This window comes from Gopherus evgoodei, chromosome 1 (genome assembly GCF_007399415.2).
Source record: "Gopherus evgoodei ecotype Sinaloan lineage chromosome 1, rGopEvg1_v1.p, whole genome shotgun sequence".
Taxonomy (NCBI): domain Eukaryota; kingdom Metazoa; phylum Chordata; order Testudines; family Testudinidae; genus Gopherus; species Gopherus evgoodei.
The window spans coordinates 258,778,811-258,806,257 of record NC_044322.1 but is presented as its reverse complement, the minus strand read 5'-3'; the positions used below and the strand labels follow the sequence as shown (position 1 = coordinate 258,806,257).

Below are 27,447 nucleotides of genomic sequence, written 5' to 3'. Positions count from 1 at the left end.
TGTGTGTGGGCACCCCATTATACCAACAGAGAGCCCAATTAAAGTCAGTATGGACTCCTGCACAGATCTCTTCGTAGAATTAGTGCTTAAGGATGTAGTTTCCTTCGGGCTGTGCCTTGTGACTTCTACTGTGTTATGCATAACACTGAGAACTATTAACACTCCATATATATTAATAACTATTAGTACAAAGGTAACCAAAATAGACATAGTTATTGAGGTGTAATCTGGCTAGCGCAAAGGACAGAGATCCAAGACTCCTAAATTTCTGGCTCCAGTGCTGATTCTTTTTGGGAACTAGGAAACGTCTGTGTTTTGTGAAAAAGTCACTTAATCTTCCTGTGCATTATTATACCCATCTTTATAATCCTAACAGAGAAGACCTATGAGGCCCTGATGGATGCTCTTTCATCCCAATTAGTCAGAATTCCCAATTAACAGTACACCACTTTTCAGAAGAAATGCTACTGTCCGAGTCGCTATAGAGCTCTATTGAGCATGGCATACTAAATCAGCCCATGGAATTGAGCAGAGGCGGTATCTGCACTAGGGTAGAAGCAGAACCTATTGCCTGTTCCATGTCAGTGCCCTCAATAGCTAAGAGATGCTCATCAGGAATAGTTGGTTTGGAAGTTGCAAGCTCACCATTGGGGGAGGCAGTGATGATGACTGAGATGTATTACAGCTACAGAGGGACACACAGAATCAGGATAAGACTGAAACACAAGAATCTAAGAACTACCAAGGCAATCCAAAAGCAGCCACATTGAGTGTAATTACCATCCTTATTAATCAGCCATTATTGTCATTAAATATCATTAGGCTTAAATCAGTTCCCTTGGAGACTTTTTGATTAATTGGATTATGCAATTAAGCAGCCCAAATTAAAAGGAAGGTATTGTCATAAAATTCTTAATGGTCTTTTTTCCTATGGAGCTGATCTGGATATGCAATACACCATTCAAAAGCTCATGATCCATAGATATCAAAACTGGCTTTGGCATTTCAAATTGATCAAGTGGTGACCAGCTGCTATGAACTTCAGATCAGGTAGATTCAATATTGAGAAGGTGCACTGTTTGTTTCACAAAACCTATACACAGGTTTACTTAGCAGCAGCACGTGGTGTTTTCTGTGGAAGGTGACTTGTAAAGGGGAAAAAAAGTGGCCTGTTTTTCTACTGAATGAGGCTTAAAGAAAGGCCAATCCTGCATATATTTATACTTAGCTTTACACTCCAAGTAGCCCCATTGACTGCATTAGGACTACTTACATATTGAAAGTTAAGCACATGCTGAAGTGTTTGCAGGACCAGGGAAAAGTCTGAACAATTTTCTAATTTTTCATATTAGAAATACCAAATATTGAGTTCTGGTTTTTGCTGGAAAAATTCCTCCCAGGACTAGAGCAATTATAACATCTTACGAAACAGAAACCTGACTACATTAAGAGCTGGAGCAATTTTTAGACATACATACAGTTTAAAACTCAAGGCCAAATTCTCTGCTTGAGTAACTTCATTGAAACCAAGGGAATTATGCCAGGAGAGAATCTGGCTTCTGTGCTATTTGTTTCTTTTAACACATATTTAATTCAAATAATTGAAAAATAATTGGTCAAAACAAGTTGTTTGAAACAGATTCAAATATCCATGTATGTCTGACTGAGGGCTGATAAATTTCTTAGCCAGTTCTACAGTCCTCCAAAGAGTTGTCCAGCAAACACAGGAGGTCAAGACTTGTTATTTCTAATATACCACAACAAACAAGAGTGAACATCCTTTTATGCCTCCTTTATATGGTAAAGAGAAACAAAAAGTAGTAACAAGCCTTCCCCTCCTCCTCCTTTTTCCAATCACATGTCCGGTTTTCTTCAGTAAAGCCCTTTATGATATAAGGGTGGGATGGTTTGGGAGACAGGGGACTGACAATTGGGGGGATGAGGTTTTTCATCTCTAGGTCACTAGTTCAAAGCTAGTTAATAGTGACTGGAAATTATGTATTTATTTGCTTAGATTTAAAATAAAAGATTCTTACCCAAGTTCTAGTCACCCTAGCACATCATTAAAGACACATGGAAACCTCCCCTTCCCCGCAGCATTAAAGTAACCATTTCACAAGAACTCAGCCAGCCAGACACCTATATTCCAGCTTTCCACTATTGTGGGAAGCATACCCTCAGCCTTCTCCAAAACCCTTCCCAAACACGTGTCTTTGACAGGGTGCCCAGAAGGTCACTGAATCTGGGGGCTATTTCAGAATCTGGGTGTGAGGGTTTGAGAGCTATTACAAGGAAGACCCTGCTAGCTGCCTGGTCTCTGGGGATCCAACTTGGGCACCTCAGCTGATTGCAGTTGTGATAGTATAGCCTAGGAGAGAGGTGATCCCTCAGGTAAGTCAGTCACAGGTCATTTATGGCTTCATAGGCTATAACCAACACCTTAAGTCCTCCCAGAGACCAATAGGCAGCCAGTGCCCATCCTGGAGCACTAGTGTCATGTTGCCAGCAAAATGCCTCATTCAACAAATGAGCCCCTGCATTCTACACCAGCCTCAGTCTCTGAATGGTTTAAGGAGCAGCCACATATAGAGTTCATTGCAATAGTCTAATCTTGACATAACAAAAGTGTGGATAACTGTGGCAAGGTCCACATCCAAGAGGAAAGTTCATAGTCTCCTAGTCAGCTGCAGGTGGTAAAAAGCTGACCTGGTCACTGCTCTGTTATCCTCTGATAGCTATTTAGTAGCCTATATAAAATGAGTTAATCACTGGTACAAAAACCTAAATTGCCACCCCTTTTATTAGTAGTCAGCTCACATTGCTAGGACTGCATGGCCCTCAACTGACCTCCTCTCTCCCTCCTACAGGTGGCCCCTTGGTATGCATGTGTGTGGGGAGGGAGGGGAGATAGGGAACACAGGCACTGCTTATGCCAGAGCTGTACCTGTTCTGTGGCTAGAGGATTCCCTTTTTTCATGCTTGCCATTCTGGCAGCTTTTCCTGGCACTAAGGAAAAAAAGCCACTGTAGTTCCCAGTTCATTAAAATTCTATATTCCTCTTCAAAAACATGCACTTCACAATGGCACACAAAATCCTTAGTTTCTAAGGACAGCCACAAAGAGAAGGGCCATTGTCTCACTCCTGGGTGGGTGAGAGATGAATGACTCCTCCCCTTGGTGGGCAATCTCACACTATACATTCACAGACTTGACAAGGTTCTTTAGTCTTTAGCTGTTCAAGCACGAGGAAGCTGGAGTTGTGAATCTTTTCCTTGACCGTGTAGAGTAGTGGCTCTCAAACTTTTGTACTGGTGACCCCTTTCACACAGCAAGCCTCTGAGTGTGACCTCCCCTTATAAATTAAAAACACTTTTTTATATATTTAACACCATTATAAATGCTGCATATAAAGCGGGGTTTGGCATGGAGGCTGACAGCTCACAACTCCCCATGTAATAACCATGACCCCCTGAGGGATCCCAACCCCCAGTTTGAGAACTCCTGTAGTAGAGGCCTGTAAACAGTCTTGTTCTCCCTCCCCTCCTGCCCCCCTTCGAGGTCTAACACATTCTAAATAAGACTATTGAATCTCTCCACATGGGTTTCAGTGCTTGTTGCTCAAAAAACAATGTACTACTCAGTCAGTGAGTCTAAATGTAGATCTTAGAAGTGAGACTCAGATATTAGTCCTGTAGCCAAAAGACTAATAATTGACAAAGATACGGGCTACCTATCTTGTCAGACAAATGCAAAATAAAATAGACAAGCTTTCAGGAAATGCAGCCTCTTCATTAGGCTCTGGGAAACGGAGTGAGGGACAAGAATTAGAAAGTATGGAGAAGGTTTGTAGGAAAGTGTAGCTGTCCTACCGGGCTGTTTGCAAACAGTGGGCTCTGCTATACTACCATCTAAGTTATGACAAAATGGAATTGCCTTTGACTTCAATAGGAGCAGGATGAGCCCCACCAATTGTAAACAGGTGATGCTGAATTCTAATTGTCACCTATTAACAATGGTACAGCTGCAGGCTGGTGGTTATAAATGCTGTGGGAGCGGCAGTAGCTGGTAGTTTCTCACTAAGAATGGGCTTTGCTAGAAAATATTTTTAATGGTCTGAGGGCCTTCTGCTTTTACAGCTGTATGTAACATAGTATTTTCTCTTAGAGATGTAGTGCCAAACAGCTAGTGGGAGTCACTATACCTGGCTTATCAAGTAGTATAATACAATTCATGTATCTGTGGTGGGAAGTGGATGGAATATTTAGTAACTCTTTTTTGGTGAAGAGGGGATACTCTCTATGCCTCATCCTGATCTTATTTACGCAGGCTTGATATTACAATAACACTTCTTTGGGCTATTCCTGATTTACACTAGTGAGAGTAGGACCAGGATTTATTTTACAAAAGTTGAACTAAGCTCTGAATGGATTTTTTTTTTGAGGGGGGTAATTCCAAGTTATTTTCCCTTACTTAGTATAGTCAAATGACTTTTTTATGATCAATATCCCATGTATGTGGGGTTAAGGCTACAAATCTGAAATAATGAATCTCCTGTGGAGAAAATAGGGTGTATACTTAACAATCAGTCTTGTAAAAAACACTCAGTATCCCCTCTTACTGATCAAATATTCCGGTATAAATTGTATTCATTCCTATGTCTTTCTAGCTACAATGGATGACTGGGATGAGAGTGATGAACTTATCCAGAAACTGGATTTTTCCAGCTGCGCTGAAGAGAATGAGATGGAAGAGGACAGTAGTATACAAGAAGAGGCTCCTCAAAGTTCAAGCCCCCAGAAGAGCTGGGATTTTCAGAGTTGGCGAGTTAACAGTCCTCTTGCAGTAACCCCCAAAAGAAAAGTGGGTGATGTCTCTCTGACTCGTACTAAAGCATGGGTGAGTCCCACTGTGGACTCTGCTTCATCCTTGAGGAAGAATGCTGGTCCTGCCTGGGAATGTCCTGGGACTCCACTGCATTATGTCACCTGGAGAAAACTACAGCTGTGTGACACCCCGCACACCCCCAAGGCAAGGAAATATCTCTATGCCCATTTGAAAATATGTTGTATTAAATATATTGCAAGAATTACATTAGACATGTGATAAGCAGGGGCTACTGCCTACTGTGTGAAACATGCTTGTTTGACTGCTACCTCTTCCTCACTCTCAGTTTGTATGTTTTTCCCACTTTCTCATCATAAATGTTGACTGAACACTGGAAGGCAGGGGCTAGTTCTATTTGTGAACCACAAATGTCTCTTCCCTGGAACAAACATTTGGGGAGTGTTTAGTCCAGCATCAACAAACATGCTTAACTACCTTGAGTTAACTGACAATCAATTGTCTTGGCTAAAAAGACATCCCTTACCCTTAGATGTACCCTTCGTGTTGAGAGCCCCTTAGGCATTGTGTGTGTCCAGGAAGCTCCCACTTAAAACAAAGCTTAAGCTCAGTATGAAGAAATGCTCTTTACAATGGTCAGTGTTTAGAACTCTCTACTACTGAGGTAGATGAATTGTTCTTAATAGGATTGAAAGAGAAAACAGACAATTATTTGGACATACATAGTACTTGGAAGCAAGATGCTGCACTTAATTACTTATTCCTAATTTCCAGATTGTTCTTTGGGTCACTAAATGGAACTTGCTGTTAGCAAGAGCTGGCTAGAAAAAGGGAAACTTTCATGAAATGTAACAGTATTTTCCATTCATTGTCAAATCTGAAACCTCTCTAACCAGTTTCTGCTGTCCAGCTATGCTGATACTTCTGTGCACAAAATTGAACTGTTCATCAAAGTTGGGGTTGGGTAGGAATCATTCTCATGGCAAACTAGCTCTGTATGAGCCCTTGAGGGTGAAGTCAGGAAAGGAATGTGGGAGAAAGACTAATCACCTTCCTCACTGATGAAAGATACTTGTGTGCAATAGATGCAAAGTTAAGTTTCTTGGAGAAAGTCATTGATTAATTTTGGTCCTTATTTCTGTTCCCATAGAAGTTCCTGAATGAGTCCCCTATAGGGTGATGTATCAATAAAACAGACAGTGCTTCCCTCCTGTACTGGTGGAAACCTGGAATTCACTGTGTCCTCACAGGACTTCTCTGCATTGTTGCAACTGCACAGATGTTCCTTTGCATGCTATGACTCACAAAGGCCGACTAGGGTCACACACCGTCATACCCAGTATTTCTTTCTCAATTTACTGGCAACTAGACTGCTCCTTTGCAGGGCTGGCACTTCCATTCAGGTGACCTAGGCGGTCGCCTAGGGCACCAGGATTTGGGAGGGCAGCAATTCGGCGGCTGAGAGTCCTTCCACGCTCTGGGTCGTCATCGGCAATGCTGCAGTGGATCCTTCACTCGCTCTGGGACCTGCCGCCGAAGTGCCTCGAAGACCGGGAGCGCAGAAGGACCCCCCCCCCACCGCAGAATTGCTGCCAATGACCAGGAGCGCGGAAGGACCCCTGCCTAGGGCGCCAAAAACCCTGGCACCGCTCCTGCTCCTTTGGATTAATGGAGCACAGCAAACCCAATTCCTTTAGTGCTTCTTGATGCAGTTTATTTGGATTTCCACCTGGCCAGTAGATCCAGAGACTAATGGACATCAAAGGGCTTTTGCTTTTGTTTTTGGATCTCCTTGTATCTCTCCTGGATTATGGATCTGGTGAGGAACAGATGTCGAATGACTAATAGTATAGATAGTGGATGGGCAAACTAAACTGCTATCTAGGATGATGTCAGAAGTGGGACACCAGAACTTGCAACATTCCCTTACTCCAATTCGGACACACTCTACTCCTTGGAGCATTAAAGAACTGGAGTAGGAGCTTCCTTAGGCTTAACTTGAGAGCTTGGCATAATGAATCTTCCTCTCAAGTGTTAGATGTTAGCAAACCGCAGAATCTTAAACAGTCTGACAAAAATCTTTCCTCAACTGCACAAGTTTATTTTCTTGTCTTGTGATGACATCCTGCTAGTTCTCCAAGAAGTCCTTTAGCCTAAAATAGAGGAATCAAGACCTGATTTTAATGTAATAAATGCTGAAATGTTAAGACTTTCTTTTCTCTACATATCATAAGTAAGTAAAAGCCAGTTCCTTAGTATTCTCGGATGCATTTTATCAGGTCCTGCTGACTTGAAGACATCTAATTTGTCTAAGTAATTCTTACCTTGCTCTTTCCCTATTTTAGCCTCAAATCAGACTCCATTTACACTGATCACTATGTTAATCATCTGATCATGCCTTGCCTTTTTGGTGAAAACTGAAACAAAAAGGACATCTAATGCTGTGTTTTGTTGTTGCTTTCCCCTCCTCATTGAGTAATGGGCCTACTCTGTCCTTGGCCTTCCTCTTGTTTCTCAGGTATTGGTAAAATATTTATTTGTTACCTTTTGTCCTTAGTTTAATTGTGTTTTGTGCGTTGGCTTTTCTAATTTTGTCCCTAGACACTGTTGGGTTTTTATATTCTTCATAGTATGAGCTAGCTTCTGCTTTTTGTATGACTTTTTGCATTTCAGGTCACTGAAGATCTCCTGATTAAGCCAGGATGGTCTCTTAATCATACTTCCTGTCTTCCGTATGCATTGGGATAGTTTGTTCGTGTCATCTCAGCATGCTACAAGGAGTGCATCTATAGTGCTGCTGGGAGGTATAATTCCCAGCCCAGGTAGACATAGCTGTACTAGCTTTGCTCCAGCAGAATGCCTAAAAATAGCAATGTGGCCACTTGGCCATGGAGGCACAGGTGTCAGCTTAGGCTAGCTGGCAGCATACAGCCTGAGATCCTAAGCATGTATCTGGGCTGCTGCCAGTACCACAGAGGCCATGCTACCATTTCAAGAAGCTGTCTTGAGCAGAGCTTGTGCATGTATGTCTACCCAACCTGGGTAGACATACACCTCCCAGCTGCAGTGTAAATGCACCTTAGCTGGCCACACAAAGGTAGGGATGAATCTCCTGTGTGAGGCTAGAAACTTATCTCCATCTGTATGGAAAGCATCATAACAATGATGATTAATGAGTCATCAAAAAGGTGATTCAATGCACTTTGTCAGTAAAACCTTAACTAAAAACAAACTCATCACCTTCTAGTAACCAGGCTCTTATCTAGTGGAGCAGCAAGCTACAAAAGACTCAGTCTTGAGCGATTGTCTTATTGCATTTTTGCCTTGTAAAATCTCATGGGCTAAACTTAAGCTAGACAGATTGAGATGTGATTTGACTAGAATGAATCTTCATGGAGAGAAAATACAGATACTAAAAGTCTCTTTTCAGAAGTGGGGTAAAGCAGTTAGCGGACAGCAAAACCACCTTTTGGTGGATCAGACCCTGAAGACAAACTGGCAAAGTATTGCTGTCTGCCCTGAACAGAACAGTCAAAACAGTAGCTAGAGGACACTTTTAACTCACTTTATTTTTATTTTTAATTCCAGAGTCTCCTAACAAAGACTGCTTTTCCTTCAACCATGGGAAAATTCCCCTCCAAAGGTCCCCGGCACTTGAGATTTACTCCTGGGGCTGATCCAGATGATTCTGCTCAGGCTTCGCTGGTCAACATTAACCCATTTACACCAGAGTCATATCGACAGATGCTCTTCCCTCCCAATGGCAAGAGGAAAGCCAGAGGAGAGCTGTAAGTGTACTGCAGATAAACAGAGAAGGGGGAGGAAGGGAGTGGATTTTTAAGAGACTTAAGCAGTGATGGAAGAATTTGGTACATCTTCCTCCTTGCTCTCGCAGGATGAAACAACTAAACTCAGTGGAATGGAATCAGGCATGCAGAGCAAACACTACAGGGAGGTGGGGCTGGTAAACCAGAAATGTGGAATAAAGAACCATCCTGGTTTCCTCTTATTGGGACTATGAATGTAATATAGCCTGTCCTTACAATATTTGTATCTAGTACTATGAATTCTGTTCTCATGTTTAAACTGTGGTGGGAGTGGGCCCCACCTTTCTCTCTCTCTCAAGTCATGAAGGGTAGGTCTAGCATAGCTCTCCATATGCACTAGGAAGGTTGGTGTATGCTGAGAAAACATTGCACATATATGGCTCTGAACTGCATATCCTTGACCCCTTCAAAAAGTCAGGTTCAGATCAGGTTGTGGCCTAACCTATAATACACAGTGAAACCTGATTATAGTGAGATTCTGCTCGCTTCCGAAAGTCCCAAACTGCATTAGACATGCTTTGAGCAGGGTGTTCTATAAATGTACTGGCAAAACCCCTGGTGGCTGTTCTTCCCTAGTGCTCCCGCAACTTTCACCTCTATTAGAACTGCATAGAGAGTGTAATGGTGGCAAGCTATCAAATTAGCTACTGTGGATGTAGTATGGAAATTGGAATATATAGACTTTCTAAACTGAACATGAATTTCCCAGTTCTGGACTGCAGCCTTCTTTGGCCTAATTCAAAGAAACTCACTGTGTACCAATCCTCTGGAAGCGCCTTGTAAATATTTTACCAGACTTGAGTAGTTTTGATGCTGCTCTTTAAAAATGTAAACATGTGAAACCTAAGTCTTGTGACTGCTACAATAGGATAGTGTGTGTCCAGGCTCACTTGTGGCTAAATCTCATTTTAGGGGAGATCCCACTCTAAGCGAGGGAAAGGTGGAGCAGGGGCTGCCAGCCAAGGTGAGTGTCTCTGCATAGTTGCCTAGAAAAAATTGCCCCTTACTATATCTGTACTAGTATTAATAATGTATACTATTGGTTATATATATTTTTTCCTCATACCATTCTTGAGTTACACAAGTCTGAATAGCAGAGAATCCAGGAAGAATCAAATATGGTACATTAGTTGATGTCATTAGGCCTGAAAGTAATTTACTTGATTTGACAAACCTTGCATTTGGCCAGATCTGAAACTTACAACAGTCCTAGATTTCTCAGTGGTCCTGGCCAACGTGCCATCCTAAAAATGATCATGTGATGGCCAGGAATTCATGTTACTTCCTGGGGAAAGTAATAAGACTACTGTAAATACAGACAAGCTCTTGCTATCTCAACATGGCTGGAAAGAGTAATCCTGTTGCTACCTCTATTAAATAGTGTTCAGTAAACTAGTAACCTCAAGTTGCCAAACTATTAGCCTGTAAATATTTTCTTAAAATTTATTGTAACTTTACAGTGAAAGGTGTTAGCAGCTACCCATTCAGACTGGTAGTTCTGTTGCAACAGCTGACATCACGAACACTTGAAATAGGGTAGTACATTCCTAAATGCTGCTTAGGTGGTTAATCTCAATCCCCACCTTCAGCAGGAAAGGGAATCTTGTACTTGGTCAAGGCAAGTAAGTGAAAGGGACATTCTTCTCAAAACATTTTGAATAGTACTTGTATTGCACATTATCAGCAGCTCACAGCACTTGATTGACAATTAAGCCTGAAGTCACTTTACAAGGATGAAGACTGACATAACTGTATTACAGATCATAAGCTGTGCTACAGAGCAGCTAAGCAGTAGTGACTCTGTGGCAGAGCTGAGAAGAGTCAGGATTCCACTCACTGCTAAATGCTTCTTCTCTTATATCATTTTAAGTATAAGCAGAGGCTGTACCTACACTAAGAGTGCTTTACTGGTATAGGAATCCAGTACAATGCTGGCAAAGCTCTTAGAGTTAGAACAGCAAAACTATGCTCTGTACCATATAGTAAAACCATCCCCCATTAGCAAAACAAACACATTTTACTGGTATAAGTGCACCACGTTAGGGGCTTTTGCTAGCAAAGCGATGATGGTCAGGGATGGATCCTCAGCATGGCTGTGCTAGCAGAAGTCTGTAGTGAAGACATTGGCATCTGATGTGATCCTCTACGGCTAACTAAGCCAGCTGAGTGCATCTGACTTCACTGGCGCTGAACCAGTTTCCACCAGCTGAGAATCTGGCCCCTATTCTGTTGTTTTAGGATCTAATCTTTGTAATCAAAAGCTTGTCACTTGATCTGAATTCATCTTGGATTTACTCAATATTTTTGCTTTTATTATTACAACAGACATTAGTTTTTCCCTATGTGACAGCTACCCAAACAATTGAGCTGCTTTAAAAACCAAACAAAGCCAGAATCATTTAAGGGAATGTTAAAGAAAAACTCAGTATCTCCATTCAACTAGATAAAAATCTCAGTTCCTTTACCTTGGAGTTTCTCCCTACTCCACAGCCGATAAGTGAATCAATGCAGCTACAAGTATATTCATCATGAAAGCAGTCTAGCAGTGCTTGGGTTGTGCTAAGAAATGGAGAGGTGGTGCTCCCTGCCTGTGAAGGCCAGTGATGCAGCTTAACTTTGATTTGTGCCTTGGAATTTCTCTTGCAAAGCAGAACAGCAGTATAACACCACTTATGACTATGGCAAACAATGGAGATATCAAGGATTACCATGGGCTACCATGCTCATTAAAAGGAATCTTCTTACCACTTAGCATTAGATTTGGTTTGACATCAATCAGACAAAACCACTTGTCCAGGGTGACAAAAACTCTGCAAAGGGCCTACTGTTAAGTGTGAGCATGTTAGCTTGGTGCCTAGATTGGTGTCTTCAATACTTTTTTAAAGCCTTTGCAGACACTTTTAAAAAATGTTTGCAGTGAGTTGGGTATATGTACTGCTTTTTATGCTTAATAGTATCTGGGGGCTGAATCTTAACTGTCCTGTGCAGCACCTCTTCCACTTATGATCGCAAACATCTGAGGTAACCTCAGCCATCGCATATGTGGGAAGAAAATGTGCAATGTGAGTCTTATTTTGGGAGAAGCAGGGGAAAATTCATGGACTACTCTTGCTCTTTATTGCATATCCCATCTTCTCTGGTCCCTTGCTACCTTGGCTATACTGTCCAGTTGTCCTGTATCTTTCCCTTCTCCCTTGGACATTCCTCTAGTGATGGTTGCAGAACTCCTGGTTCCTCCCTTCCTCTTGTGTATAAGTGGCTACTAACATAGGCACACAGGTTGACTGTTTTCCAGCTGTTTTCCTAGGCTCTTAATTGTGTCAAGAATGGCCTGGACAGGTGGTGTAGCTGGAAACTTGGACAGGCAGCATTGTGACTACCTCACATGTCATAGACCTTCAGCAAATACTGTGAAGAATATTGAAAGCTTATAGACCACAGTCTGAACTGCTGCAGTATTGCACCTACTGTATGCAAATATAGAACAACCATGATGAAATAATGTGTGTAGCTTGGGGGGCATGCTAGCCAGGATACCAGAACTGTCTTCTAAATTCAAAACATGCATTAGTTCTTACTTAAACCACAGCAGGATATGTGGAGCTGCTGTCTAAACATTTAAAACACTGCAGACTGGTAGACTCCGCCCACCTAACCCTACACGTCTGAATTTGCCTTCTCCTGATAACTGATATGTTCTGACCAGCCCTCCAGTGGTCTTCCATCTGGAAATTTCTTCTCTGGAGGACAAGAACTAACAGTTCTGTGGTACAGGTCTCCTTCCACCCAGTCAAATACCTGTAACCAATTCACATGTGACTCTGCTGTAGTTAATGATTGGAGTCCAATAACACTACCTTCTGCTGCTGCTCCACATCCAGGATGGCTATCTTGGATGGGTCACGAGTGCCTAAAGGTGAATAGCTGAAGTAGCCTCGAGGTCTATGCCATAGGACCATTTATGCACAGTTAGCTAGAACACTGTGCCCAATCCCTGACTGCATTAACTAATTGCAGTGCTAGTGAGTCACGGGGGAGAGGGAATTCTTAGCTACTTTCTGCTTGGTCTATGTCAGGTCATCGATGGCCCTGGAACCTCAAACTAGTGATGGAAGGAGGCCATTACAGAGAAGCAGGCAGGAACTGTGTGTTTGAATGGTTGAGAGTACATAAAAAAGAGGGAGCTGAATGGAGATTTTACATGTTAGTTTTATAGAGTCTGCCCTGCACCATTTAAGACCAACCTTGGTGTATGATGAGTCCTTAACTTGTTGCATTGCTTTGCTTTGTCTAATCCCCTAGAGATTTCTCTTGAGAGAGAGCAACATGGTTTCCCGCTACAAGAAAGAATTCCTGGAGCTAGAAAAAATTGGGGTAGGAGAATTTGGCTCTGTCTACAAGTGTATCAAACGCCTAGATGGATGTGTGTATGCTGTCAAGCGCTCGAAGAGGCCTCTGGCAGGATCCTCAGATGAGTGAGTGTATGATCTGGAAACTACAGTGGTAAAAATGCTGCTCTGTCAGCTGGGGTATTTTTTCAATGGAATGCTAGGCATATCTTTGAGGCATGTATTTCTACATTACTCCCTCCTCCTCCATCCCTCTAAGGATCTTAAAAGCATATCTTTGGAAACTTGTAACTAACCTCAGACTCCAGGACAAACCTTGGAAGGAGGAGAAGACTAGAACAGTGGGGGTGTTCCTTTTACATAGCTCATAGAAATGTAAGGAGAGGCCATATGGACTGACTTGCCACCTCACTTTGCATCTTGGATTTCATGAGAACATAATGGCAATAGTGGTTCAGACCAATGATCCATCCAGCCCTGTACCCTGTCTTCCAACAGTGGCTGGTGCCAAAGGCTTAAGAGGGAATGAACAGAACAGAGCAATTGATCAGGTGATCCATCCCATCATCCAGTCCCAGCTTCTGGCAGCCTGAAGTTAGGGACATCATGAACATGGGGTTGTCTCTGACCATCTTGGCTAATAACCATTGAATGACTTATTCTCCATGAACTTACCTAATTCTTTTTTGAACCCAGTTATACTTTTGGCCTTCACAGTATCTGCTGGCAATTAGTTCCACAGGTTGATTGTGTAATGTCTGAAATAATTCCTCATGTTAGTTTTAAACCTGAGACCTATTAATTTCATTGGGTGATCCCTGCTTCTTGTTAATGAATAAGGAAGTATTGTTTACCCCTTCGCATATGTCTGCACTATTAATGATTTTATATACCTCTGCCATATTCCTCCTCAGTCATGTCTTTTCTAAGCTGAAGAGTTCCAGTCTTCACAATCTTTCCATATGGAAACTGTTCCATATCCCCTAATCACTTTTGTTGCCCTTCTCTGTACTTTTTTCAGTTCTAATGTACTTTTGTGAGATGGGGGCAACCAGAACTGCTTGCAGTATTCAAGATGTGGGCATACCTTGGATCTATATAGTGGCATTATATATTTTTTTTTGTTTTATCACTTTCCTAGTGGTTCCTAATACTCTGTTAACTTCTTTTGACAGCTGCTGCACATTGAATAGATGTTTTCAGAGAACTATCCACAATGACTCATATCTCTTTTCAGTGGTAACAGCAAATTTAGACCACATTTTGTATGTATACTTGAGGTTGTCTTCCTAGGCGCATTACTTTGCACTTATCAAGACTGAATTTCATCTGCCATTTGGTTGCCCAGTCACCCAGTTTTGTGAGATCCCTTTAACTTTTCACAATTATCTTTGGAATTAACTATCTTGTAGTTTTATATTGTCTGCAAACTTTGCCACCTCACTGTTCACCCCCTTTTCCAGAACATTTATGAATGTTGACCAGCACTAATCCCAGTACAAATCCTTGGGGGAACCCCACTATTTACCTCTATCCACTGTAAAAATTGACTGTTCATTCCTAACTCTTAACCACAGGGCCGGCTTTAGGAAGTGCAGGGCCTAATTTGAACATTTTCGGCAGGGCCCTGGCAGGGATGACTGAAAAAAAAAAGTGTAAAAAGGAAAAAAAAAATCCTTTCATTTCTTCCATGTATTATTTACTTTCCATAACTATATAAATAATACAATTATATATTATGTACATAGCATCATATATGCTGTTGATTGCTTATTAATGACTGCTATTTCACATGTGTGGGTCCCAGCTGCTCCATGCCCCCCTCATTGAAGCAGGTGTGCAGGGTTACTGCCCTTGGAACTGCAGGGCAGCAGTGGACATGGGGCTGGTTGGAGGCAGGGCAGGGGCTGACTGGAGGTAGGGTCTAGCTGCAGGCAGGGCAAGGGGTACAGGGCTGGCTGGAGACAGGGCAGGGGGTTTGAGGCTGGGTGTGTGCAGGGCTGGTGCGGGCAGGGCTGCATGGGGGGCTGGCTGGCTTTGGGCAGGACCACAGGGGTGTGTGGCAGGAGGTGGCTGGAGACAGGGCAGGGGGTTTGGCAGGGGCTGGCTGTGGGCATTGGGTGCAGAGCTGGCTGCGGGCAAGGCTGATGCGGGCATGGCAGGGGGTGCAGCAGAGGCAGCTGGAGCCCCGGCCCTTTAAAAAGCCCCCAAGCCTCCCGCTATCCCAGGGCTCTGGGGGTTATTTAAAGGGCCTGGCTCCCCTGCTTCTACTCCACCCCGGATCTTTTAAATAGCCGCGGGAGCCTTGGAGAATACATGGGGGCGGCGGGGCTCCGGCGGCTATTTAAAGTATGGAGTGGCAGAGGCAGCTGGAGCCCTGGCCCTTTAAATAGCCCCCGGACCCCCCGCTATACCAGGGCTTTGGGGGCTATTTAAAGGGCCTGGAGCTCCAGCCGGGGCTGCGGGGTGGCTTGCCGCGCTCCGGCCGGGGCTGTGGTCATGGGAGCGGGGCCGTGGAAGAGACCAGAGCAGCCCTCAGAAGGCGTAAGTGTAAAAAAAAAAAAAAAAAAATTTAAAAGGCGCCTAAGGCTCGGGGCCCTCTTAGGCGCGGGCCGATTCCTGGGAATCGGCTGAATCAGCCTAAAGTCGGCCCTGCTTAACCAGTTACTTCCCTCTTATCCCATGACTGCCTACTTTGCTTAAAAGCCTTTGGTGAGGGACCTTGTCAAAGGCTTTCTGAAAGTCCAAGTACGTTATTTCAACTGGATCGCATTTGTCCACATGTTTGACCACCTTCCACCAAATCTCATAAATTCAGGCATGATTACCATTAACAGAAATCATGTTGTCGATTCCTCCCAACATATTGTGTTCATCTGTGTCTGATAATTCTGTTCTTCACTATAGGTTTAAACCAATTTGCTTGGTACTGAAGCGAGGCTCACTGGCCTGTAATTGCCAGGATTGCCTCTGGAACCTCTCTTACAAATTGGCATTACATTAGCTATCTACCACTTTACTGACTGGTGGATAAGCTCCAATCCCATGCAACTATCTGATAAACCCCACTGTAACTGTTACTAATACTACTTTGTGAAACCTAGAGGGCATGTGAAATTGATACTCAGGATTTGGGTCTCTTTGCTCATATTATACTTGCTTGGCTAAAAGGAGCTTCCTGTGTAGTTCTGGAAATGTCACTCTTCCTCAGTTATTAAGGGTTGTTGAAACAAAGGCCATGTCTTTGCCCCTGGCAAAAGAGGGAGTAATTTCACAAGAATGCACCTGTTCTTGCAGCAGGCAGGTGGATCAGTGTCCTTCTGTCACTTCATGGTAGACTAAAGTAACAAATATCAGATGCTTAATCCATTGGACATTACCCTGTTGTGCTGAGGCTCCACAAGTAGAACTCTGAAGTTACTTTTAGCTTTTGGGTTAACTCACTGCCAACCTTGCTTTAGGTCTGACATGCCCAGCCAATACTGCATTAGTGGCTGCTGTGGCTTTGTCAGTACAGATTACTTCTATCTGATCTTGACTGCTTCTTGTATTAATCTCAAGATGCTCGTCTCCATAAGCTTCTGAAAATGCCGCTTCCTAAGAACAGGATGGGATTTGCTTCAGAGCCGAGTAATGCCATTCAATCTCCTAAAAATTGCTGTTCGGGATAAATCCACATCTTTCCCTTCCTCCCTCTTAGGTGCTCATAGCTCTCTGTCCTGGCCTGACTGGAGAGGTGAGATCCGGTTTTGAACTAGGGTTTCTTGCAGGGCACTGAAGCCCCATTTCTAGAAGATCACTATTGTTTCTTCTGTTTGTATCTCTAGGCAAATGGCATTGCGGGAAGTCTATGCCCATGCAGTGCTTGGACACCATCCCCATGTTGTGCGCTACTACTCTGCTTGGGCAGAGGATGATCACATGATCATTCAGAATGAACACTGCAATGGTAAGAACCTCAGCCTTGTTAAGAGCATAAATGAGTGACATCTGGTTCCTTGTGGTGCTTAAACCTATGGAGCTCCATCTTACAATGGAGATCAACTTCAGGTGAGTTTAAGGTCACTGTCAACTAGAGCATTTAGGTTAAACCTAAATGCTAACTTTAATGCTTTGCCTTGAGCCAGGAAGGTAACAGCTAGCCCATGTGATGGGGAATGCTACAATGACAATGAATATAGGGGCAGCTTTAAATAAACTTTAAATGCAGGATGGGGTATCCATAGCTCACGTATGGTATGCACTCATCATTAGGAACTTTTAAAGTTTCCCCTCATTGCTGTGGTACAGCTGATCTGGGGAATGCATTTCTGATGCCATTGCTGTTTGGGAGTCCGCCACAGAGCTGTACGCCATCAAGCCTCAAGTACTGGAGTAACAGCAGTTTAAAAAGAGCTAATCTGGTACATGAGTGGAACATACCTAAAAAGCAAATTATCTTTCTCTGACTGCACTGTGTGAATAGTGCAGTGCCTCAGAGGCAGAACCATAGTGAGGGGAAGAACTCCCAAATAGCCTGCTCCTCACCCCATTCCAGTTGGCAGGAATTAGTAGGTGGCAGGCAAGTCCATATCTGGACACTTGGGAGCACTATTGCAAACATCTGGCTCAGTTTAATAGCTCATGAGATCTAGGTATGATGTGTTTTTTCTTTTTCTTTTTTTTTTTTTTTTTGCTTTGGAGTCGTGAGTTAAAATTAGGCTGCAGTAACAAATGACTCTTGATAGTCACCACTGTAACTCAGCACAACTTTCACTGTTTACGAAGCCAACCGTGACTAGTGTCAGGGGGGTGCAGCTGCATAGGGTTAAAGATTAGGCAGAAAATAGCATTTTGTGCCATACCTGATGTATGGAGTGTGTCTAAATGAAGAGCAATAAAACAGCTCTGTTATGAGAGTCTTGCCACCTACATTTCTTTAAATCCCTGATTTCTGTATCGTAGACTTCCTTGCTCCCTGATCTGCCACTCTTAGTAGCTTTAGGTCCCTTCCTGGAAAATAGAAAGTAGGTCTAGAGAGCTGGAGAAACCACCATCCTATGCAATGACAAGTGTAATGCCAGATGGTTTATACTGTGCTTAAGTCTCTTTCCTAAACATCGTATGGCTAGTCTGACCGAGGTTCGCCACCCTTTGTGTAGCTTTTTAGCACTTAGCATTAATAGGTATCCAGAGTCCAGCAGAAAATAAGCTCAAGCATTTCACTTCACTAGGAAAAATACCTGCATCAAAAGTTGAATATTTCCCTTAGGTGGGAGCCTTCAAGATGCGCTGTTGGAAAATGCTAAGACTGGGCACTATTTCCAAGAAGCAGAGTTAAAGGAGATCCTGCTGCAAGTCTCCATGGGACTAAAGTACATACACAGCTCTGGCCTGGCACACATGGACATCAAACCAAGTAAGTGCAGCTCTTTCCTTGTCTGATTCCTCTCCCCTCATGCTGCCTGTGTCCAGTAATCCGTGTGGTGGTAGGTTGGAAGGTATCTATCTTCCTACTCCTTGGGGGGTCTAGATCTGCAGTTGAAAGGAAAAGTTGTTGTTCTCCATCTTCCTCTTCTCTCCCCGCATCCTTTCCCGCCAAAAAAATGTCTACTGATCATTCTGGATATGGACAGGGAGCACTGCTATGCTCTGTGTAACTGTAAGAGCAGCATTCAGGTACAGTTATAACACTCCCTCTTCCTGTTTCTTGTGCGTGGTATAGAAAGAAGAAATGCAATAGTACAGCAGTTGCTCTTCACTATGGGAAGAGGCTTTTTAGTGGCAATATTCAAAATGCATTCTAAGATGACTGGATTCCACGCACACACCATGCTTTTTCAAGCAACAAATGTGTGCCTATAGAAAGTAGAAGAATGTTCTCTGCGGACTACAGAGCCACATACTTACAGTAACTCTCTTAGAGGAGGAACTCCCAAGCACAGATGGTTAGTGGAAACTCAAATAAGCATGGAAAGGACACTTTTTAGACATGTGCTCTAGGGCTCCTCCTTGTGCTATCAATGCAAACCTCTAAATTTTAATTGGTTAATTACCAAAGTAGGATCTGTTAAACCACTGTTATATTCTAATCTTAGTATATACAACTCAAAACTGAACCCATATTAAAATGGTACAAAAGCAGAGTTTCCCAGCTCTGTATTTAAAGCTGTACAGTTGGCTGTCAAAGAAATGATGATTTTAACATCCTATTAATTAATGGGTGGGGAGGTAACAGGGAAAAACATGGTACTCAAAGTGAGAGCTAACTTAATTCAGCCAGCAAAAGTTGACTGGTGCTGTTTGCACACATTGAACTAATTTGTTTCTGAAACGTGTGTGAATGGTGCAAACTCTGAGATGGCAACAGTCTACTGGCCTGTGTCCTACGTGCAGACTTTGAGCATTTGTAACTTGCTTGCAAGAAGGCTGGAAAAATTGTGGGTTGACATGATACTGCAGGTTTTTACTTGGGCAAACATTCTGACAACAGGAGTTTGGCCTGTAGGAATTTGCTTTCCTAAGGACTATAGGGTTGGATTGTTGGCCAGGGATTTAGTCTTCAAACAGGACTCTACATACAAAGTCTCATAAATCAGGGATGTGAGGTTATCCTCCCTAACCCAATAAGTATAGTGATTCTCACTGGAGAAAACTGTCTTGCCATATGCAACTCAAATTGTGGGTTTATTTTAATCTGGAACAACATTCAACTGGACAGAAGGAAGGAAAATGAGACCAAATGAGAACTTTTGAACTCCAAAGAAATGAAATTAGTAGCTTGGGGCTTCTCTTGCTGAGCTCCTATAGCTTCCATTGACTACTAGGAATTGTAGGCAATCAGAACTTCTAAATTCAGGCCCTTGATACTCATCACTGTAGTAATGTTCAGTACCTTAACCAGATAGAAAAAGCAAATCTCTAGTTAAGCAAACATATCTCATGTCTGTCTCAAATTTTGCTATTATACTGAAAAACGTAGTTGTGACACCTTCTCCTTTACAGTTGGAAATCATGATTCAGGGGTTTATAACCCTGGCTGACATAGAAGTGTTCGGTTTGATTAGTAGCCAAGCAGGTCCCCTCAAAGGGGGAAGGACTTCCTTGTTCCTTATCTGGCTTTTCCCTTGTTGCTCAATACAGTACTCCAGCTCAAGTGTCCTGCACCATAGTGGTGAGGTTGTAGGAAACAATGTCCATTTCCTTTGTCTACCTTGAAGATCCAGATACATTTATTATATTGGGATATTTCATAGTAAAGTGAAAGATTAAGACACTGGGGTGTATGGGTTGTGGTGGGTGTGGGATGTTTTGTTGGGTTTTTTTTTTGGGGCGGGGGAAGGAGATGTACTTGGAGCAGTAATCAGATGAGTAGCAGTCACCTGTACTACTCTATATGGGAGGGGAACTGATCTACTTCAAGAAACTCCAGATCTGCTGACCATTAGGATACCTGCAAGAGCATGCCATTATGAATAGCCAGCGTTCAACTACATATAAGCCTCTGTCTTATAGGTAACATCTTCATTTGTCACAAACTGGTGACAGATGGCTCCGCTCAGGAAGAGAGCGACAGTGAAGATGATGGGTTCTCTTCCAACGTGGCATATAAAATTGGTGGGTTTAATCTGACTCATGGACTGTTTAATGACTTCTTTCTAAAGCTGCTCTTAAATACTCAGTATCCCTATGGCTATAGCAATGTCCCTCAGTCATGACCTGCAAAACTCAGTCCTGGAGGCATAGAGTGCAGAGAGAAACTTGGTGAAAGTATCAGTCTTCATAGATCTGAGGGTTGTGGGGAATCCAGCCAAGTTATTTTCACTTTGGATTAAAATCCAGACTTCGGATACCTGGAACTGAGGGGGAGCTGGCTCACTAGATCTGATTCCACCAGTTCTTTTGGCATCTTGGAGCTCCTTTAAGATGCACACATAGCGGGACTTCCCTCAGGAAAGTGGATCTGTGGGCATCTGTTGCATTTCTAGTTAGTTTTCTTCTCCTGTTAGGTGACCTGGGCCATGTGACATCAATAACTAATCCCCAAGTGGAGGAGGGAGACAGTCGTTTTCTGGCCAATGAGATTCTGCAAGAGGTACAGTTGCCCCTTTCATCTAGGGGAGGATGGGGTGTGTATATGTGAGACAGGAAGGTTGTCAGTGGAATATTGTATCTTTATTAACCTGGCTTATATATTTCCTTCCTGGTCCTCTCCGTTCCTGAGCTCAACTTGGTTGAACTCTGAGGCAGGGACCCCATCTTGTTTCTATAAAGCACAATTGTATGGTGATGTGTAAATATTTAAATATACTTCACAATTGGTCTCTGATAGTCTCTGTAACCACATTACGTCTCAGTTTATGGGATGGGAAGGAAAAGATCATCTCAAATGCAGATGGTCCTGATGGGTAGAAACCTTACTACTGAATTGGAGCTATAATTACATTTAAAGCACCTTTATATGCTAGGGTCATTAACATCTGGATAAATATTTGTACAATAAATATGATTTCCCTTCCTTCTCTACATGGGGGTCTCCTACCTAAATCCCCTGTATTGGGCTAACCTTAGCTTTGCCACTCTGGTATAAACTAAAATAAAGGCCATCACCCTGTCACAAAGGCAAAATGTTAGTGGCCATGGACTAGAGGATGTGGCCCAGAGACTTCCCAAATGGAAATCTCCTTTGTGGTAAAATGTATTTAGTGTCCAAATCCAATCCATCATGTTCCAGCCTTGCATCAAATAGATGGACAAACAAGGTAACCTAGCAGTAGCATAACTTGCCACCATGTTGTAAAGGTCAGAGGCATAGATTAGCTAATTCAAGGAGTCCTTCCATCTTTCTGTTGCCTTTCCGGATGTGGGATAGAAGTTCCTCAGGATTTGGAGGATACTCCCGGCTGTGTACAACCTGGTAAAATTAAACGGTATGTTTGGAACAGTGGAAGTGGACCATATTTTTCTCTTCCGAGTCAAAGCAGCAAAGAGTAATGAGTGGGATGGTGGAGGCAGAGCCAGGTAAATGCTTTTTCTAAAGTATTTCCATGAGCCTGTACTCTTATCTTAATGAAGGACCATCTTACTACACCAAATACTGGGGAGAACATGCATGTAACTGGTTCTTTTCTCCACAGCAATACTGCTATCTGCCAAAGGCAGACATCTTTGCCCTTGCATTGACAATGGCCCTGGCAGCAGGGTCAGGACCGCTGCCTTGCAATGATGCCATGTGGCACCATATTCGCAGGGGCAACCTTCCACCAATCCCTCAGCAGCTCACACATGGCTTTCATGGACTCCTTAAGGTGAGGTTCTTCAGGGTGCAATTCAGAGGGGGAAGTGATGTCTCAGACTGGCATTTTGTTATAAGAAACTGCAACCCTCCACTCCTTCCCCACTTCCTCTTCTAGCTCATGGTTCACCCTGACCCAGTTGCAAGACCATCTGCCACGGCTCTTACTAAACACCCAATTCTTCGGCCCTCTCTTGGAAAAGCTGCACAGCTCCAGAAGCAGCTAAATGTGGAGAAGTTTAAGACTGCCATGCTGGAAAGGTAGGGTCTATCTGGACATAAAGAGGAGGAGCACTGCCAGACAGTGGTGCATTGAGCTGGTTGGTTTAATGGCATGGCAATTGCTCATCAGCCTTTGGCTTGAGATGGTTGGTAGAATCCTGCAGATTGCACATTTGCAGACCACTTTTGCAGATCACAGCTCAGATGCAGATACAAAGTTTTGTATCTGCATAGAGCTCTGATGGTAGAAGTACTGGAGTTTTGAATAGTGGGTCTCTAGGGAACTTGGTTCCCAGGTGTGTAGCTAAAGGGAGGGCATTCGAGTCACGAGTATAGTTTGGGGAGTGTGGCGGGGCATTACCCCCAAACAGAGGCAGGGTGCTGGGGGGGGGGGGGGTCATGCACCATTTCCCCACCAGACTTCTGCAAGCACAGAGCTGCCCTGCTCTGCTCAGCCTGCTGGGGGAACAGAGAGGGGACGTCCATCCTTCCCATGCTTCTCCCCCTGCACGTTTCCGCTGGCAGGGAGTGGAGGAGGCTGCTGGAGGGAGCAACTGTTGTAAGGGCTCTGGGTTGCTGCCTCAGCAGATGGAGGCTGCTGGAGGAAGCAACTGTTGTAAGGGCTCTGGGTTGCTGCCTCAGCAGATGGATGCTGCCTCCTGGGTCCTAGTGCCTGCCTGTTTCTTGTACAACAGTGAGTGCCCTCTCCCTTGGGGGCAGGGCGTGGGGTAGGGGGAAGAGAGGTGGATGGCAGGGGACCTGGGGGAGAGAGAGGAGATGGGGAAGAGAAGAGGATACAAAAATGTGTGTGTGGTGGGGTGGGGGGAAAGCTCACCATATTTTCCCTCACACCAGCATGTAGCATCCCCATGGCTGCCTGCAGCAGCACCAGAGCAGTGACATCACTGCAGCATGAGCTTTGCCCTCTCCCCCCACAACCCCTAATATCTCAGTCAAACTATACCTATGCCTAGGGCTCTGCCACAATTCACCTGTATGTAGCTTTAGGAAAGCAACAGTTCACTTCCAGTTTAAGTGCTGTGCTGGCTAGATCATCTGACTAACCAATGACTTGACTGACCTATAATTCTGGCCACTGGGGGAGAAGGTGGTCAGCTACAAACCATGTTTATTAACCTTTTTTGATACCAGGGACTGGCCTGCTGTCTTCCTAAACTGTCAAGGAGACCTCAGGGATGGGTGCTGATCAACCAACAGCTCATTGAGAAACATTGAGCTACAACATGAAATATGTGTAGGGTAGGGGAATAAATACTGAACTGGCTGCCCTGCCCAGAAGGAAGTGGCAATGTTGGATCAATGCAGATCAGACTGCTCCCTATCCCCCTCCAGCTGCTGATGCTATAGTGGCCTTAAAGGATCAGGGCTGCAGCTGAGGTTATGGGATCAGTTAAGATGTGTTGGCTCTCCTCCCACCAGCTAGGGAGTAGAAAGATAAGAGAAATTCTTCTCCCCATGGGCAAGAGAGCATGCAGACTCTGGAAAAGCAAGGCAGAATCAGACAAGGGAATCTTACAGATGAGAGCATTACAACAAATGGAGACTAGCATTGCTTTTGACTGACTGGATTCAGGGCAGCAGAGAGGAACAAACACACTTGTATTACAGGACTGCTTGTGATCTACTAATATCCACCCACCTCTAATCTTTGAAGGAAAAAATAAATTGGGGATATGATGGGTTGGATCACAGAACCCCCCCCCTTGGAAGCTGCCAACTGATGTGCCAAGACTACTTCTGCCCCTCCTTTTCCTGCCTGCTTGGGACCCCCGCACCCTGCCTTGCTGAGCCAGACACATCCATCTGCTCCAACACAGACCCAGGGTCTGAATTACTTGCCCCAAAGCTGCAGACTTAACTGAAAGCAGCTTACAAAAGTGTTCCTGTCTTTAACACTCAGATGCCCAACTCCTAATGGGATCCAAACCCCAAATAAATCTGTTTTACCCTGTATAAGCTTTATACAGGGTAAAACTCATAAATTGTTTGCCCTCTATAACACTAATAGAGAGATGCACAGCCGTTTGCCCCCTGGGTTAATTAATAAGTAAAAAGTGATTTTTTATTAAATACAGAAAGTAGGATTTAAGTGGTTCCAAGTAGTAAGACATACAGAACAAAGTGAATTACTAAGTAAAATAAAATAACACGCAAGTCTGTCTAATACAGTAAGAAATTGAATACAGATAAGATCTCACCAGTTCCAGTAAGCTTCCTTTTGCAGACTAGTCTCTTGCAAGTCTGGGTCCAGCAATCACTTACATCCCATCTACTGTCCTTTGTTCCAGTTTCTTTCAGGTATCCTGGGGGGTGGAGAGGCGCTCTCTTTAGCTAGCTGAAGCCAAAATGGAGGGGTCTCCCACAGGCTTAAATAAACTTCCTCTTGTGGGTGGAGTCCCCCTCCTCTATGCAAAGTCCAGCTCCAAGATGAAGTTCTTGAGTCACCTGGGGCAAGTCACATGTCCATGCAGGTCTCAGTTTTTACAGGTAGAAGCCATTGCCCACATGGTATCTTGAATGTCTCCAGGAAGACAATGTGGATTGGAGCATTCCAAGATGCATTGTTCCTTAAGTGCTTCTTGACTGGGCACTTAACTTTGCAAATTTCTTTCTCCAGGAACTGACCAAATGCTCTACCCAAGGGTATTTAGAAATTAAGCCAGTACATGGCCAATATTTATAACTTTGAATACAAAAATGATAAATGCATACAAATAGGATTAATAGATTGAGTAGATCATAACCTTTACATAGATATGTTATATGGCACAGGTAGTATAAAACATATTCCAGTTATGTCATATTCCCATAAAGCATTATGGGGTACAGTGTCACAGGGGACACTTGATATTAGTGACAGACTGGGAAACAAGTTTGTCACAAGTTACCTTAGACATCAGGTCAACTGCCGGAAAACCTAACTGTTGTGGAACAGAAGCTTTAGCTGGAGCTGCTTTGAGTCCTAGTGGACTGAGCGTATTGCTGGGAGCACTAGGAATTTTCCCAGTCCTGCAACTGTACTGCAATGATGTTACCATATAGGTTTAACTTTCCTGGGTAAATTGGAGGATGGTGCTTGTCTAGCTTTGAGACTTGTCTCTGCAGCTGGTGAGGACTGAGTATAGCAAGATCTGACTTCTCTTCTTTCTCTTTCTCTCAGGGAACTGAGAGCAGCCCGTCTTTCTCAGACCTTCAGGAAGGACCAGTCCTTGGGATGTGCCAGACTAGAGTCTGAAACCTCTTCCAAACAAAACTGCAACAAGCGCCTGGTAGGAGGGAAGAATTCTCGCTCATTCAGCTTTACATGGGGGGGTTACTGAAAATCCCATCATCCAAACTGTTCAGGCTGACAAGTGTCCCTGTGAAAGCAGAAGACCCATACAGACCGAAGTGCCATGCTGAAACTCCCTAGAGTAGTTCTTGCCTACTCCATCATTCATACAGCTTCATGCTGTCATGACTGGAAGTGACTAGTGTACAAATGTCTGAGACGTCCTCCACTCCACTACAATACTTCAGTCTTGTATCTCTTAAACGAGTTACTTCTGATGCAATGGGCCGGCTGACCCTTTTGTGTGTTTTGGTTGTATTCTAGGCTAGGAATAGCTTGATTCCCTTCTACTTCTCTCATGCAGCTAAACTAGGGCCTTTTTTTCCCCCCTGAGACCTTTGTGGTCTTGACACTCTGGCTATGCAGGTACATTGAAAAGGGGGATTGGCAGGTGCAAAGAGGAGATATGTCCTGAGCTATGAATGGACTTATCACTTAGCTCCTGATGGAGCAAAGGGAGTTAAGCATGATACCACCTAGTCAAGTTGGGATGTGAGCTTTGGGACAAGCAGGTTAAGACCACAGTCCTGAGATACTTCAGATCAATGTGAAATGAAATAAGTGGCATTGCATTGTGGGAAGAAAGCAAAAGTAACTCGATATCTTTACTTTCAAATGAGTCTTCTGTAGAATCTGAAGGAACATTTTCCTTTCTAGGAACATCCATAACCATTATGTGGCTGGGGTTCTGGGGGCTAGCTCCTGAACTCTGATCTTTGGATTTGTGAGGGCTTTTTGCCCAGTTGAACAGATGGCCCATAGGATACAGCCTCTCTAACGTGGTGGTGAGTGGGTCTAGATATCCTCTTTCCCTTCTGCAGAGTTACAGATAGTTGCCTGTCTGAGGGATTTGTCTTTCAGCAAAGTGGAGGGAAGGTAGAAGTGATTTTTTTTTCAAATTCTTCAGTTTGGAGATTGCTTATATAAAGTGCTGAAAAACTAAAACTCTAAATTGTATCCCCGTTATATTTAACTTTTTGACATTGTTTCTTATTGAATATCTTCTAGCCCAAATCCCTGGGAGTTAGAGCTATAACTGAGGCCGTATTTCTAGAAAAAGATTCTAAGCCCTTGACTATTTTGATTACTTGGCTTCTGTTTATATTTTATTTAATTTATTTAATTTCACTTCCAGCTGCTGGACAGCATCAGACTTTAAGCTGTTGAGTCCTTCCCCTTTATTTTTTAAAGTGGAACATGCAAATAAAGATTTTACCATTCTTTTTATCCAAGACAACTGTGTGGGATGTTTTTTAGGATGGGGAAGGCATTCAAAAGTGGGTCTTGAAGACCAGAATGTGCAAAGTACTTATCACGCCCAAATGTGTATGTAAGGCACTGGATGATGGAATCTTTCAGCTCTAGGCCATCAGCTCAACTCTGCTCAATGAGTTGGCTACTTCCCAGTCATTAGACTGTACAGGGAGCAGGGGAGGAAGAAGAGGAAAAGGTTAGTTTGTTTCCATGTGCTAGTGGACACGTGGCTTTTGTGATATGGACGCAACTGGCATCCTTGCCAGTAGTCTTCAGAGGGGAGCAAAGATCTGAATAGACATGGAAATGCTGAACTACCTCCAGCCC

General features: G+C 43.5%; 1 protein-coding gene across 1 annotated transcript; it reads left to right on the top strand.

Moving 5' to 3' along the window:
* Positions 1–1,034: 1,034 nt before the first annotated feature.
* WEE2 (WEE1 homolog 2) lies at positions 1,035–27,002 on the top strand. The gene is made up of 12 exons (XM_030543927.1): positions 1,035–1,050; positions 4,667–5,028; positions 8,431–8,630; positions 9,543–9,633; positions 12,972–13,144; positions 16,846–16,967; positions 18,270–18,416; positions 20,513–20,614; positions 21,007–21,092; positions 22,135–22,305; positions 22,411–22,553; positions 25,696–27,002. Exons 1-12 carry the CDS (start codon positions 1,035–1,037, stop codon positions 25,853–25,855), a joined length of 1,773 nt encoding a protein of 590 aa, XP_030399787.1. The 3' UTR covers positions 25,856–27,002.
* The last annotated feature ends 445 nt before the right edge of the window (positions 27,003–27,447 follow it).

Coding starts and splice junctions, on each gene's coding strand:
- WEE2 (XM_030543927.1), top strand. Junction 18,417..20,512: donor ACACATGGACATCAAACCAA/GTAAGTGCAGCT, acceptor TCTGTCTTATAG/GTAACATCTTCATTTGTCAC. Junction 22,306..22,410: donor GCTTTCATGGACTCCTTAAG/GTGAGGTTCTTC, acceptor TTCCTCTTCTAG/CTCATGGTTCACCCTGACCC.